At 39.5% G+C, this 14815-nt stretch overlaps 1 protein-coding gene across 1 annotated transcript in view; it reads left to right on the top strand.

Annotated features, from left to right (window-relative positions):
* Nucleotides 1-1895: 1895 nt before the first annotated feature.
* The window catches only part of WDFY4 (WDFY family member 4), a gene marked incomplete at its 3' end in the record, with an annotated part of 75969 nt that continues 63049 nt past the window's right edge, over nt 1896-14815 (top strand). The window contains exons 1-12 of the mRNA XM_009695848.1: nt 1896-1913; nt 2753-3093; nt 3368-3444; nt 4147-4365; nt 5388-5572; nt 8083-8314; nt 10417-10568; nt 11099-11210; nt 11325-11515; nt 13086-13238; nt 13676-13749; nt 14589-14750. Of these exons, the coding sequence (XP_009694150.1) occupies nt 1896-1913; nt 2753-3093; nt 3368-3444; nt 4147-4365; nt 5388-5572; nt 8083-8314; nt 10417-10568; nt 11099-11210; nt 11325-11515; nt 13086-13238; nt 13676-13749; nt 14589-14750 (1916 nt within the window). The remainder of the gene's footprint in view (nt 1914-2752; nt 3094-3367; nt 3445-4146; nt 4366-5387; nt 5573-8082; nt 8315-10416; nt 10569-11098; nt 11211-11324; nt 11516-13085; nt 13239-13675; nt 13750-14588; nt 14751-14815) is intronic.

The raw sequence follows: 14815 nt of genomic DNA, 5'->3' as shown, positions 1-14815 counted from the left end.
CTAGAAGAGCATATGAAAACCAAAGAGCTCTTGGGGGTAGGGAACACTTAATCTTTGTAATATTTGTTTTTAAATGTATAATGCACTGTTACTTTTGTGTGAAATCTAGTTAGGTCAATGGGGTAGACTCCATTCCTAATTGGGAACAAATTACTCTAAAAATATTTTATCAGAATTGAGATACTTCTTTAAGAGCATTAAGAAGCAATAATGAAGTAAAGCTTCAATTCGGCAAAACATGTAGACAAGTGTTTAAAATTAAGTGTTTCATCATACTGCTAGATACAGTTTTGTTTAAGAACAGTGCTTTTACAATGAAGAGTATATCATGTCAATATGTCTCTCCATGTGCTTAATTTTAAATGTGTTTTGAGTTACTGTGTTGGTCTTGGAGCTTATGCCTAATAACCTGCTCTTGATGGTGATCCCTTCTTTTGAATGACAGCTGATTGCTCTCTTCCTTCACTATCATAGTGTTGTGGCCAGAAAGCTCAACTGTGGATGGCTAAGCAGCTACTCAGATATATGCACACTGTACAAGTGCAGAGTTTTATAGAACAGCCATGCAGTTGCACTTGAGCCTCTGGCCTTAGAGGCTTCTTTTCTGGGCCAAATATTTACACTTAGAGATTTGACAATTGAAAAAAAATCAGTCACACTGTGCAGTTTTAGTTCCAGCCCACTGACTTCAGTTCTGTGTCCATTTCAGCTTTCACAGGAAATCCAGTGTGCTGTGGTTGATCATATCCAGTCCCTGGTGAAGTCAGAGAAGAGTCGCCAGGTGATGTGTGGATCTGGCTTGCTGAGCACCATCATAACTTCTTGTCAGGATGCCTTCCGCAATGCGAGCCATCCGCTGCATCTGCCCCTCACTAGAGTGTTTGAGAAGCTTGCATCACAGGCTATTGAGCCAGATGTGTTAAGGTATCAGAATGTGTCTAATGGAGCCAATTTGCTTTAGTGATGCAAATTCTTTGCAAGATTTGTGTAATTATTAGATACTTCATGTAGTGCTCTAATTCAGCAAGACTCTCAGCCTTTTGTTTCAAGTCTCAGTTAATACTACCTACATATTGATCACAGGATATATGCTTAAATGACTTACTGAAGGTGGTATGAGTCTGTACTGTTCTGCTGCATCATCTCTGCAGGAGTTGTGAAACCATTTATGAATGATAACTAATTCAGTAATTGCAAAACAACTAGGATTATTCTCTCTTGGTATTTATATGGAGAAGCTGTTTCCTGAAGAGTAAAAGTGACTTTCTCCTAGCTTGGATCCATGTCAGATGCAGAAACAAAAAGTGTAGTATTGTTTCTCAGTCTCTGTTGTTTCTACTTTGAGGATGTACTTTCTTCTTTAATGTTAACAAATGCTAGGCATGAGAATACCTAATAGAGATCAGGTATGCAGTGGAAGATTAGATTTCTTTTACTCAAAAGTGGAACAAAACCCACCAAAAAAACCCATAGGTTTTTTTCGGAAAAATTAGTAGTATTCAGAAGTATTGCTGAAGAAAATAAGCTTTTGATAGTTTGAAAGAGGACATATTAAAAAAAAACCCAAACCTTTTGATTTTTGAAAGAGGAAGTGTAAAACAAAATATTTGTGATGATAGAATAGAAAACATTCCTTCTATTTCATCTGGAATGTCTTTAAAATTTGACATCAATAAGAAAATTGGTCTCCGGAGGGCTGAGCTGTATTTGCATGGTTGCTATGACTCCAAAGTGTCTGCCTTGATTGTTTTCCTTTTTACGGTTGCTTTCTTTTTTTTTTTCCCCTCTTCCTCATGTTAGGCAATTTCTTTGGTTGGGAGGTTCTCCATCACTGCCTTCCAGGCCCAGCACAAACAAGACTGAGGCCCTTTCATGTCAGGGGAGTGATTCAACTAATGCGGCTTGGAAAGAAGGTAAGTACATAATGAAAAATGTGCTGCTGATACAGTGGTGGTGTATAGATGTCTCTGTAATGACAGGAAACTGCTGTTGGAGTAGGTTGCTCCAAGACAGTCACATTAAAGGTGGAGTATGCCTGGATGTTTTAGACTGGGTGTTGCCTGGGTTGCGTGGTACTTGACCAACACTGAGAGCTGATCTAATGACCAGCAGAGATCAAATTATAATACATGTGCTCAAGCCAGATGCTGATATAGACGCAGACTTTGCTGGATCAGACATGGAAGCAATCTATAAAAATACTAATCATATTCCACAAATGAATGGGAGTGTCTCCTGGGTTTGCAGCATGTTTCCCCTGTGGTTTATAGCTAGAAATAGAATGAAGATTTGAATAAAGAGCACTGCTTTTCGTAATCCCTAGGATATCCCAGTAGTCTGTCTTGCTTATGCAGGCCATTTTCCATCCAAGTCCTTTCTCTGTTCTAACAAATTTTGTAGGTGAAAGGCTACACTAGTAGTACTTGGTGCTTAAACTGGTCTCATGCCTATGAGACACCTGATACAGCATGGCAAATATTTGTCTTCTGTTCTTTGCAGTCATTCTTCAAATCCTCTCCCACATGTTGGTTGTAACTATTCTGTTACGGCAGAATTAGATGGTCTGTGTACAAGAAAAATGGAACCAATGGGTCAGGAACCTTTTTTGCTAGAGGTGAAGTTTGGTGCTACCTGAAGATGAGTGGGTAGAAAATATGGCTATCAATTCTGTAAGCTCATCTCTCCTGCCAGCCTCCCATTTTTAAATCCATTCAGTACAATATTTTTTATGTATTGGTGATTATTTCTGCAGGCTGCTGAGGATGTGTTATCTGAAGAGCACGCAGGACTGTTCTTTGCCTGTATTCAGCTCATCACTGCTAAGCCTGTGACTGAAAAAAGTGTTACAGACACTGATCTGGTTAGGCACTATGTTGATCTTGTAGGTTCAGAAGAGGACACGGTGGACAATAAAAGTGATCCTCAGACAGTTGTGCCTGTCAGCAGCTCTCCTTGGGTGTCTAAGGGATCTGCATTGGCACTCCAGGCTGCAATGAGTCTCATCTCCATGACATCACCTCGAAACTTCCAGCTCCGCAGCACTGCTTTGGCTCCATCGTTTGTGGAGTTTGACATGTCCATGGAAGGATACGGGTATTGCTGCTGTTGCTTTTCTCTTTAGCTGCTCTGTAGTCTCCAAGCCCTTATTCTGAACACGATGACTAATCACTCCTCTCTTCATCTTAGTCAATCCTTGAGCCCTATCACTGCCTGCCTTGCAGAAATGTTGCCAACCTATTTTGTTATTGTCTTATTGCTGATAGCCTAGGTTCTGCCTTGCTACAATGCTTCTGCAATATTAAGTCACCGGTGACCTTCAGGGATGATTTTACATTTCTGATGAATGGGTGCTTGCTTGCTTTTATAGGTGTTTATACCTCCCTACATTGGCCACTGTCATGGGACCTAGTGCAGAGCAATCTGTCTCAGGAGGAATTGGCATGGGTAAGCCATTGACTCACCTACAGCTTCCTGAAAGCACTGACTTTTCAACCCCACTGAAAAGATTCAATATTTGTAAGAAATGGCAGCAAATAAACTGTATTTCAATACACTTCCATCTCTGTGTCCCAGTCCTGCTCTGAGCTGTATAATTCTGCTCACCAAAATGCAATATCAGATGCAGATTAATAATGTGATGCATTAGCATTAACATTAGCAATACAATTTTAAAGCAGGCTGGTAAGAAAACAGTCTTAACAAGTAAGAGCCACCAGATTTTGGGGTAATCTCCCATGGAAGAAACAGAAACTGTCACTTAACATGAAATAGGGTTCTCCTATAGATGAAAATCCTCTATTGGGTGAACCAGGAAATGGCTGTACCTTTTGCTTCCTGAATTTTGTGAACTTTGAGAAAACTTGTTTCTGGCTCAGTGCTTCCCGATTGATGAGCTCTGTGGCATGGAGATATAGTAGTCATTTCTCATCAGCCAATTTTTAGGTCATTTATACATGTACACGCTCATATGTGCAATCTCTATGATACTGAAGATAGGCAGTGAAATCTAATAGAACAGAATACAAGTTAAACCTCGTATTCTAGTGTTGGTTCTTACATGGTTTGGGCTACAAATGAAACAGCAGTTTGCTAATGTCTGCGCAGGGAAACCAATTTCCTTACTGGCTTTTTGTTTCTTATCTTCAGGCACCAGAATGTTCCCTCCCTCAAGCGGCCTGACACTCTCCTGCTGGTTTCTGGTTAGCAAGTTTGATTTGGTGAACAACAGTCACCCACTCCGTTTCCTCACAGTCGTGAGGCACATGTCAAGAACAGAGCAAGAATTTGTTTGCTTTTCAGTAAGCTTCTTCCCTCAGGACCTTTCTTTGGTCATTTCCACAGAAGAAGTGGAATTCCAGCCGCTCGGTAAGGCTCTTCTCAGTCAAGCTGCAGTGCTGTGTCCTCTGATTATCTGGAATTTTTGATTAGCAAATTTCCTCCTCTTGTAAGTACCCAGGACATTAATGAGACTTTTTATCTCTTCAGTTTCCTTCTGGCAGCCTGCTGGATTGTAATTCTTGGTTTGCTGTAGGCGTTGAAAATTATTTTGTGGCCTGCAATATATGATGAAACTTACTATATATTCTAAGGAAAACTTTTGAATGTCAGTTATATGGTTGTGTGCAGTTGTGGGGACTGGACTTGAACCAGCCGGTCCTTGCTGTTCTGTGTGGCAGTAGGCAGGTTTGGGAAGTAGGACTGAGGAGTTTGAGAGTGATCTAGCTTCCCAATTAAACAGCTCATTTCCTCTCCTCATTTTTAGAATTTTTTCTATTGTGCCAGCCTATTAATCTTTTTTCCTTGTTGACATTTATCCCTTTCTCCTTATTGAGTACAGTAGGTACTTCAAATATGAATGTAATTGAACGTTGCAGAGGAGACTGGGAATGGAGTGGGAATAGTAGCTGGGACTTTTTCATGCACAGCTGACATTGTGTGAGTGCTCTGATTCCCTTAGGTGATGTTAAAAATCCCAGCTTGCCTCTTTTTGTAAAAACTACAAATTAATGTACAGTTTTATCATCTCATTAATTTGCTAGGAATTTTTTTCTGTGTCAGCTAACTCAGTGAATATCCTGAGGGCTTCTCTTAGAGAACATGTGGGCTTTGCCCTAGTTCAGTCTAGTTTTGCGGTATTGAGGCAGCTAGCAAGTGGTATTTGGGAGTATGGCACATTGTATGCTGGAGGGATCTTGAGAGTTGTGCAAGTCTCAGGTCCTGATAATAGACCTTCAGGGAATGTTTTAAAGACATTGAACAGAATAGCACCAAATCACTCTCTACTCAGAGAGTCATGTTCTTAGTGTCATATTTGATAGTTGTGTTCCAGAGGCAGGGGAAAGTGAAAGAGATTTTCTGCTGACTGCCCCCTGTTTTTGCTGTTACAGATATCATGGAACCTGAGGGTGAGGTCCTAAATCCCTCCCCATTTCCAGGGCAAGTCCAGTTTGGCTGTGGCAAGCTGCTGGTCACTGGCCAGTGGCATCATCTCACAGTGACAGTTGCTAAGGAAGCAAGGAAGAACTGCATTGTGTCAGCTTATATAAATGGTCAGATGCTTGGCTCTGCAAAGGTAAAGGCTCTCTGCATACATCTTGTGCCTGACATTTGCCTTTAATTGCTTTTCATTTTCATCTCCCCATGCACATACCATGACTTTTCAGTATTAATCTGAGAGACTCAAAGCATGGTAATTTGCACATATAACACATGCCACTCTGTGCTGTTTGTGAGTGGAGTCAGAAATACATACAAACCAGGGTGTATTTGTGCTGCTTTTCAGAAGTATGTTATCAGCTTATACTGATGCTTTGAACTAGTTCCTTCCTTCCGCCTCAGCATGCAGATAACCAGGGCAATTTTGAGTGGTGAGAGTCATCTGAGAGTTGGGGTTACCTAGTTTGCAGGTAGCTCAGGGTTACGTTGATGAAATTCTGTTGTACCCTTAGGCCAAAATTTTCTGAATTGACTAGTGATTTTGAGGATTTCTCAGTTTACACTCAAGATTTTCAGAAGTTGTTAGCTATAAAAAATACATCACATCAAAGTGTGACCAGAGAACCCTAAACTGAAGGTGCTTTGGATTTAGGCTAAAACCTGCAGATGTGATCATTTATGTAGCGAGCCTTCATTTTTTGAAGAAAGGCATGGAAGAGCAGGAAGGTCACAGAAATAAGCTTCTATGACTGGACAGCTCTTTGCAAGAATCTCAAGATGGATGGAATTTCCCCAAGCACCTCACATGAGCGTATTTCAAGCTGTTCTCTTCCCATTACATCCATTGAACAATCAGCTGATGAGTTGGTGGCCTTTTTCCCACTGGCACTCTAAGCATTTAGGAAAAGATAGATGTTCCTCTGGATTAGTTGTTCAGTGTGTGAGATAGCTCTTGAATTAAAACAATACTTCTTTTTTGAGTTAATAGAAATGAAAGAAATGTTTGAATTAGGAGAAATTTGTAAATTTCAATGATACCAACTCATGGGTTCATTGTAAATGTTGGTGTAGCTAGTATTTCCCCTAATGTGCCATTTCTTGTGATCTCCTTGTTGCATAGGAGTCAGTTCTCAAATGGTGAATTTCTCAGGTTGCATGAGATATCATGAGAAAGCAATCCAAATGCACCTGAAGAGTTCATAATCTACAGGATAAATGAGAAGAGCTCCTGGTTTATATTACCATTATCATCATGCTCCGGTTTTGAAGCTAACGTCAAATTATTTCTGAGATTTGATTTTGGGGATTTTGAATGCTTCAGGCTGGCAATGTTGAAAATGCAGCCTGTTTCCATTGCACATCTTGTTGATGTGGTGGTTTTTTTGGTTTTGTTTTTGAATAGAATCTGTTTATTAACTGAAACTTGTAACCTTGGTCTCTTCCTTCTTGTCCCATGTTTCAAATCAATTTAAACATGTGCAGAGCTCACTTCTGTGTTTTTTACTTCCCTTGTAAAAGCAACCTGTTTAATTCCAAATATTCTCTTTCCCATACTTGAGAAAAAATGATCTATCTTCTAAATGCCTTTTGGGACCTATATTCATTTCAAGAATGAAAATTTAATTTAATTTGCCTTTCTTCAAATGAGACTGAAAGTCATCAATAAAACTAGGCCTAAGCACTGCAATTGATTAAAGAATTTACAGAAAATGTGTTTAACATACAGCAAAACAGCTCATAATAAATAAAACAAGCCTTTAGTAAATAAAAGATTATCCCAGTGCTGGGGTCTCTGACATGATGCAAGCCTTCATCTTGGTGTGTACAGTGAAGAAAAGATTGTATAAGAAATTAGAATTGCACAAAGGTTTTTAAGAATACCAAAAGCTGGTTTTGGGTGCTGGAGCTGGAGGGTGGGGGGTTACTGCATTGCATCAAGACTAATATTTGTTCACTCCAGTATCGAGTCCTGCCTCCTAATATTGACCAATCCTGTCTTCTACATCTCAGTAGTCAGAGATCAGTAAATGCTAGGAGTCTGTCATCCTAACAGCAAATTGTTAAAAGCAGGGCTAAGCCCTGATGTGCAATATAGTTTCTCTCTACCAAAAAAATTCCAACTACTTCCTATTAGAGCTGTCCATATTTAAATAAAATAGACTCAGTTTATGAGGCTAAATCCTTATTTTGATACCAAAAAAGCCAATGGTCCAATTTCCTAAACTGTGTAGCTTTCACTGAAGCTAACTGATGCACTTGAACACTCTACGCTTTCAAAAACTGTTTAGGTGTCTAGTACAATGTGAAATCTGTAACTTGGCTTTCTGTATTAAAAGTCACAGTCTGAGTTATGAAATTTAGAACAGGAAAAATAAGTCTGGGGTCAAGATAGGGTTTTTCTTTGCCAACACTTCAAATAATTTTGACTGTGTTTTTTGTATAAAAAGTAGGCTTGAACTTTCCAAAATGCTTATGTTTGTGATACTTCAGAAAGTCCAGTTTCTAAACAGTACTTGATAATTGGGTTACACAGTTGATTGGAGACTTAATTGAGGAAAGAGGCAGCAGGCAGTACTGTCCAGGGACAATACCTTAAGGCACCCAAAGTGTATTAGGTCTCCTTATTGAATTCTTCCTCTGTTGCAGATGCAGTATCTCCAGCCCTTACCAGGTAGCTGTATTTCCATGGAACCCTCTTCCTTTATTGATGTCTATGGGTACATAGCTACTCCTCGAATTTGGAAACAGAAGTCCTCCTTGACCTGGCGCCTTGGCCCTACATACTTGTTTGAAGAAGCCATCTCTGTGGAAACCATGGAGGCGATTAATAGGCTTGGCCCACAGTATTGTAGCAATTTCCAAGCAGTACAGCTTGAAGGTATGTGATAATTCTCGTATCCACCACTATTTGTTTGTCAGGACAATGCTCTTTTTATTCTTATAATCTGCTATTAGTATTCCATCTGTGCCCAGAGCTCACTCTAAAAGCCTGGAACTCTGCATTACTGAGTGTTTTACAAGATTGTAGTAAGATACCATGAGGATCTTGTAACATACTGTAAATTGGGCAGAAAAAGAAGGGCAGAAATCAAGCAGCAGAGAGAGATGGAAATTACAGAGGGATAACATGACCTTGAGGAGATGCAAGATTGCAATTTCTGTTGGACAAACATTAAAGCAGCAGCTTTAACTGAGATTTCTGCATTTATGGTGCTACAGAAAGAACATAGCAGAAAAAGAAGCATCATCTTTAATTGCAAATGCCTGCAAAGTAGGAGAGAGCACAGGGGAGAGAGGGATAGGGGAATAAGTTACATTCCATTTAATGAAGAGGCTTTTTAACTAGTATGCTGTTAGCTTCAATTATTAAACAGGTAGACAAAACATTTCAGTTATTGATTACTGTTTGTTCAACAAGTAGTGCATTCATCTCTGTACTAGAGCTCGGGATGAAATACAATGGCCATCTCCTACTTGAAAAGAGCAGAATAATCTCACCCAGTGATGCTCCAGCCTACAGCAAAGTGAAAAGACTGACTGAAAGTACTCCTTCAGAATGCAGTCTATCTAGACAAAAAAAAAATAATCTCCAAATCAAGCACGGGAAAAGGTTGTTGAAAGAGAAATTATATCAAAATACAACCCTAAAATAAAGGTATTACCAATAGAAGTCAGAAGCATTTGATTTTTGAAGTGTTGAGTCTTTATGAAGTCTGAGGTGCTTGTTCTCTGCACACTGGTCTTCCCAGCTGGACTTTAGTACTAATCATGGATTGTGGCCACCTGACTCCAATGATGCCTTGATGCAAAGAAATCACAGGGCACCATACAAGATGTGGTCTCATCACTGTGAAATGATCTCTTTCTCTTCGCCCCGCCTCTCCCGTTGTTTTGGGTTTTTTTTTGTTGTTGTTGACTTTTTTTTGTTTGTTTCTTTGTTTTTTGGGTGGTGGGGTGAGGCAGGGCAGGGAGGGGAGATGGTACCTAATGTCTACCTATTCCATCCAAACACACAAAGAAACTTTTATAATGGAAATTTTAACTTAAAAGTTTCAGCACAAAACCCCCAAATATTATGGTTTATTCCTTAAAATGGATTTATGACCTTGTTGTGAACAGCAGTTTGAATTGTTCTAGCAGTGTTGTGTCCCATCTCACCAGTATCTCATTGCTTCTCACTAATCAGCAGCAGCTGTGCAGAGGCTTAGCCATAAGTCTGTGTCCTACTGGAAGGGAAATAGGTGACATAGTCTTGGGGCATTTACTTCTAGTTAATGGTCATGTGGAATATGTGCTAATTCTTTTTGCCTGTAAGGGCTGTGTCACCAGCATTAGTAAAAGGTTTCATAAATCAACTGTTTTCCCAGTCTATAAAATTGTCAAAAATACAAGTTTTTTTTCTTTATAAAAGGTACACATAGTTTTTCCAAGTGCAAGTAGGAATAGAAAGTTCTTTAAAGAGCAGCATGTGAGAATTTCACACAATCATTAATTTTTTGCTGAACCTGGTACTTTTTAGATGTTTCCCATGTGTTGTGAGTTTGCAGCTCTGAACTTTTGCCTCGGTCCTTTTAATTCCATATGAATCCTTGCTCCTAGTACTCCTGAGAAAGCTCCCAGTAACATGGAAGGCCTCTGAAATGTTTTCTCTGCCCAGAAAGTTTGTTTGTATTGTGTGGACAGAGAAAGGTTTATTCTGGACTTTTCTGAGCTTCATGAGATACTGAGAGAAGATGTAGGATCTACACAAAGCAGTAACCAAAGGAGACAAGACAAGCACATCTCCTGTTGGTGTTTACACTGGCAAGCTGCCGTGGACTGTGTTGCAAAGGGTTAGGTTTTTTTTCTGATTATAGTTAAGTCAAAATCAAATCTATGTAAACTTTGATTTCCTCCAGTTATTTTTCATCTGCCTCTCTCCTGTCTCACATGTTGAGCATGCAAAATTCCTTCAGAGGTTTACAGTCTCTCTTGTTTTAGGTGAGAACCAGTACAGTGATCATAATCCTACACCTCTAGTGGCAGAAGAGAAGATTTATTTTGGAATCAATGCCAAGTGCTCATCCTTCACTACGGTTCAAGATATAAAGAGCTCCTACAATGAAGTGGATGGCCGGCTGATTGCCAAAGAGGTCACAAATTTCCCTCATTTTTCTTAAATATGTTTTCTCTTGTTTCTGATTTTCTAGAGCAAAGTTTGTGACTTTGACTTAGTTGTGTACCTTCAGTGATATTTATTTTTCCCTCTCTCCGTCTTCTCATTTCTTAACTCCATTCTACTCATGGTTTTGTTTTCATCTGTGGAGAGGGGTGGATTGGATAGTGTAAATACAATGTTAAAAGCCTTTCTTGAAACAGCAACAGAAACCACAGTTTTCAGGTCTAATGATAATTTCTTTCAGTCTGTGATTTCTTAATGCCTTCACAATGACCTTTTGCATGCTATTCTACCATTCTTGCCCGTGTCAGGCCTACTGACATGTCAAAGTAATGGGGTTGTAGGATATTTTAGGCAGGTCAATGTTTGTCCTAACAATCAACTTTGAAGGAAAAAAAAAAGTAGCTTTCATAGTCTAATAAAAGTATTAGAGCATCTGCTTGTTACTTTTTGTCTCCCTAGTACTGCCACATTTTTTCTTAGGATGTCTTTTTTCTGTTTTAGATTGGGATTAACTCTCGGGACAGCTCAACTCCAATATTCCTAGCTAAGAATATTGCTGGACACCTCTCAGGTTCCTTGCGGACTATTGGGTCAGTTGCTGTGGGCCAATATGGTAAATGCACTATGTCTTAATGTTTAATATTTTTTTAAGATTTGGGCCTTTCTCTGTCCAATAACAGATTTAGTCCATATAACTTCCTGGTAGAGTAACACTGCAATTTCCTAGGGGTAAGAGTGTTCCAGTCCTCTCCAGCAGCTACTAGCCTGAACTTTATTGGAGGCCCTGCCATTCTCCTGGGTCTCATTGCTATGGCCCGTGATGACCACACCATGTATGCAGCTGTCAAAGTCCTGAACTCCGTCCTGAACAGTAGCCCGATGAGTGAAAAATTGATGAGGCACATGCATGGATACCAGGTAGTTACTCTTCCGTTCATTCATTCTCTTTATAGTCTTTCCCTTGGAGAACCTTATTCCAAAACCTGTCAATGGCAATAAGCCAAACATATCTTGGCTATTAGCACTTGTGGTTGGAACTTTATAAGTTATAAGATCTTTGAAAGGGGGATATAGGATAGTGCTCTAAATTTCTGGCAACCTCTATAACAGTGTGTCTGCTGATGTGAAGTTGAAGATGGATGCCTCTTGGTCAGATGTGATCTAATAAACTAAATAAGCCAGGGCAGCAGATTTGTGAGTAACTCACCCTTCACTTTTTACCAACAAACTTGATCCCTCCCACAAAAGACCACTTCTGAGGCAGCTCTGCTTCCTTCCCTTGACTCATCCAGCCTAAGATTCCTCTTTACCGACTGCCCAGTGTAGGGTTGGCAATGAGTTCCTATGGCTCAGTCTTCACTGTGTATTAGGAATTGGGCTGATATAAATAAGTGCTGTCTGGATTTCATTGATTAGGTCTGTCCTAAGTTCATCTTTCAAACCTGAAATCTGTGCAAACTGAGAAGTTTGGTTGTATTTAAGCGCTATATATGTAATATTGGATGGTTTAAGGCTCAAGTGTGAATTTTCAGTTCAGTATCGTTTAGTTTATGCTGCTTAGGCTAAGAAGAGTCTTATGGAACAGAGAAGAATCCTTAATAGAGATGGTTCCAAATGAAACTCTTAACATTAGGACTTCATGAACGTTTTATTATAAACTTTCCATTTTTCCAATTTGTGAATTGTTCATAAATTGATCCTGATTCATAAGAATATATTTATCATACTTTGATATTGCTTGCCCAATCCTTTCTTGTAGGTCAATGCCAGCCTTTAGATTGTGTACGAGCTGTTCCTTTAGACTTTGTGCTAAATAGTGTTCTCTCCATGTGACTGATCATCATGTTGCAATGGAGGGGTTTTGCTCTTTGTTTGGATGTCTAAACCTTTTCTTTTTTTAAACAGCCAACTAATAAAAATGTGTCTTAATATGTATTTTCAAATGAAGGTCTGTTCCTCCCAACCTATTAAAAATGTGATGGCTTTCTGAACACTTGTCTTACTGTATTAGGAATTAATTGAATAATCAAGGATAGATTCAGTTGAGAAATTAGCAATGTTTCACACACATCTTTCATTTGAAGAGGTCAATGTTAATATTTTTTTGTAAACTAACACTATTTACCATCAACTGAGAATACATCCATGAAGAATAGTGTAGAAAACCTACTGTGGTTATTTACAATTATATTTCTATGTTGCTTTTTATAAATTGCATTCAACATAATATGCATATATTTTGCTCCTGTTCAATGCCACAGAGTTGGCAAACTCCTTCAAAAACTTACCCTTTCACTTACTGCACAAAATTTTACGCCTGGACTGAAATCTTCACTTTCCTTATGATGCTTATGTAAGATGTACGCATGCATGACTACTACAGCCAAGTAAATTGCACATTTGTCTTGAATTAAAAAATAATGTTATATGTTAGTTTATAAATACATATTTATACTCAACAGATACTTATTCATCTTCTTTTTTTCAGTTGTTGACCTATCTATTGAAGATGAAGACACAACTGTTAAACAACAGGATTTTACAGTTAATGTTCTCCCTAGTGGGCACAGCTGAGCTTGGCTTTGAGTCTTCAGTCATCAAGAATTATAATGCATTCCAGTATGTTCTCTGCAACTTCGAGGTAAAACTCTTAATGTTACTTTGTGGGTTTGGCTGTATTAATGATGGCTTTATAGTGTGAGGTTTGGTTTGTTCATAGCGCCTCCTGGATCCAATATTTTGGATGAGGTGGTGTGTGGTGGTTTCCCACCTTGTCACTCACCTGGAGAGATGGAAACTTCTGGAATGGCAGGTCCTCTTTCAGCATGGCTCCCCACTGTGCCTGGTACAGTTTCTGGAGTGTTCCTGCAGATCCTGAGGGCCTGCTCCTAAGGGCTAGCTCAGGAGCAGCAATTCGTCATGCTGGCAGAGATTTCTCAGTGCCTGCAGGTTGTCATTGCAGAAACGACTGAGAGTTTATGATGTTATCCTCCCTGAACTACTTGTAACGGTTTCTCTGCCACAGGTTACTGTCCTCTCAGCAGAGCAGTAAAACCTCTGTTTTCCTTTGTCTTCCAGCTTTGGATGAAAGCACCAGAAAATCTTGACCTTGCTCTTTTTTCACATCTTCTGGAGATCTTGCAGTCTTCCAGGTATACAAGCTAGTATTGAATCAGAAACATGTGGGACAAGCTCATCTGTAACCTGAAGCTGGAAGTGTGAGGTGGATATGAAGGGTTTAATCCTAGTTGGAATCAGGGGACTCTGGGATTGAATCATTCCTATATTGCACTTTCAAGGCTGGAGTCAGTGATTTGATCCGCCCCTGAGATGACTGTGGGGCCAGACTGAGAAGCTATCTGATGACCTGGTTCACATGGAATCACTGCTGTACAATGAAAGTTTAGATGTCTGCTGGGGAGGGAAAATCTGAATGTTTGAATTGACTATGAACGTATAAAAAAGTGAAAAATATAATTGAACTTGTGTTTAAAACCAAAATGCAACTCAAGACTTTTTATAACAGCATGCTTTCTTAATCAGCTGTACTAGAGTTAAATGTATCTGAAGAGACATATCATGGCAGAGAGGCTGAGTATGACAGGACGATAGATTCCTTCTTTTTGGTACCAGAAAGTTCTGTGCAGAGCTGTCTGGTGTCTCTTGTTGAGTTTTACAGGAATAGCATTTGTTACCACCAACTCACTGCTTGAAAATTCAATTATGTTGTTTTCTTTGAACTCACTGAAATGCAGCAGTTTCTGGGGGAGAGAGGGCAGATGGGCAGGGTAGAGAACACGCAAAGAAATCTTCAGATCTCTATCCCTGACACATATTCAATTTGTCTGACAGTGTTTGAAATGTTGCCAATGCAACATTAGTAGCCAAAGGTGCAAAGTATCAGTGCAGCCTGAGAATCCTCTTAGCTGAAACCCAGCAAATTTGGTTCTTTCCAGTAAAAGCTTTTAATAGTCTCTGTGCTTTTTTACAGAGATGGATGTCAGAATGCTGCAGTTGCCTACCAGGTGCAAATGGTGCCCAAGCTCATTTTCCTCTTCAATGATCCTGAAATCAGTAACTCCAGGACCACTGTGGTCTGCACTATTCTCTCCCATCTGTTGCAAGGATACTTTAACACAAGGGATGTTCTCAGGTAACGTTCAAGTCTATAGCTTTTTGTCAGGTTGCAGGTGAGCTATATTCCTGCCAGTGTTGTAG

The sequence above is a fragment of the Cariama cristata genome, unplaced genomic scaffold (assembly GCF_000690535.1).
Source record: "Cariama cristata isolate BGI_N322 unplaced genomic scaffold, ASM69053v1 scaffold40482, whole genome shotgun sequence".
NCBI classification, from domain to species: Eukaryota; Metazoa; Chordata; class Aves; order Cariamiformes; family Cariamidae; genus Cariama; species Cariama cristata.
This window is presented reverse-complemented; position numbering and strand designations above follow the sequence as displayed.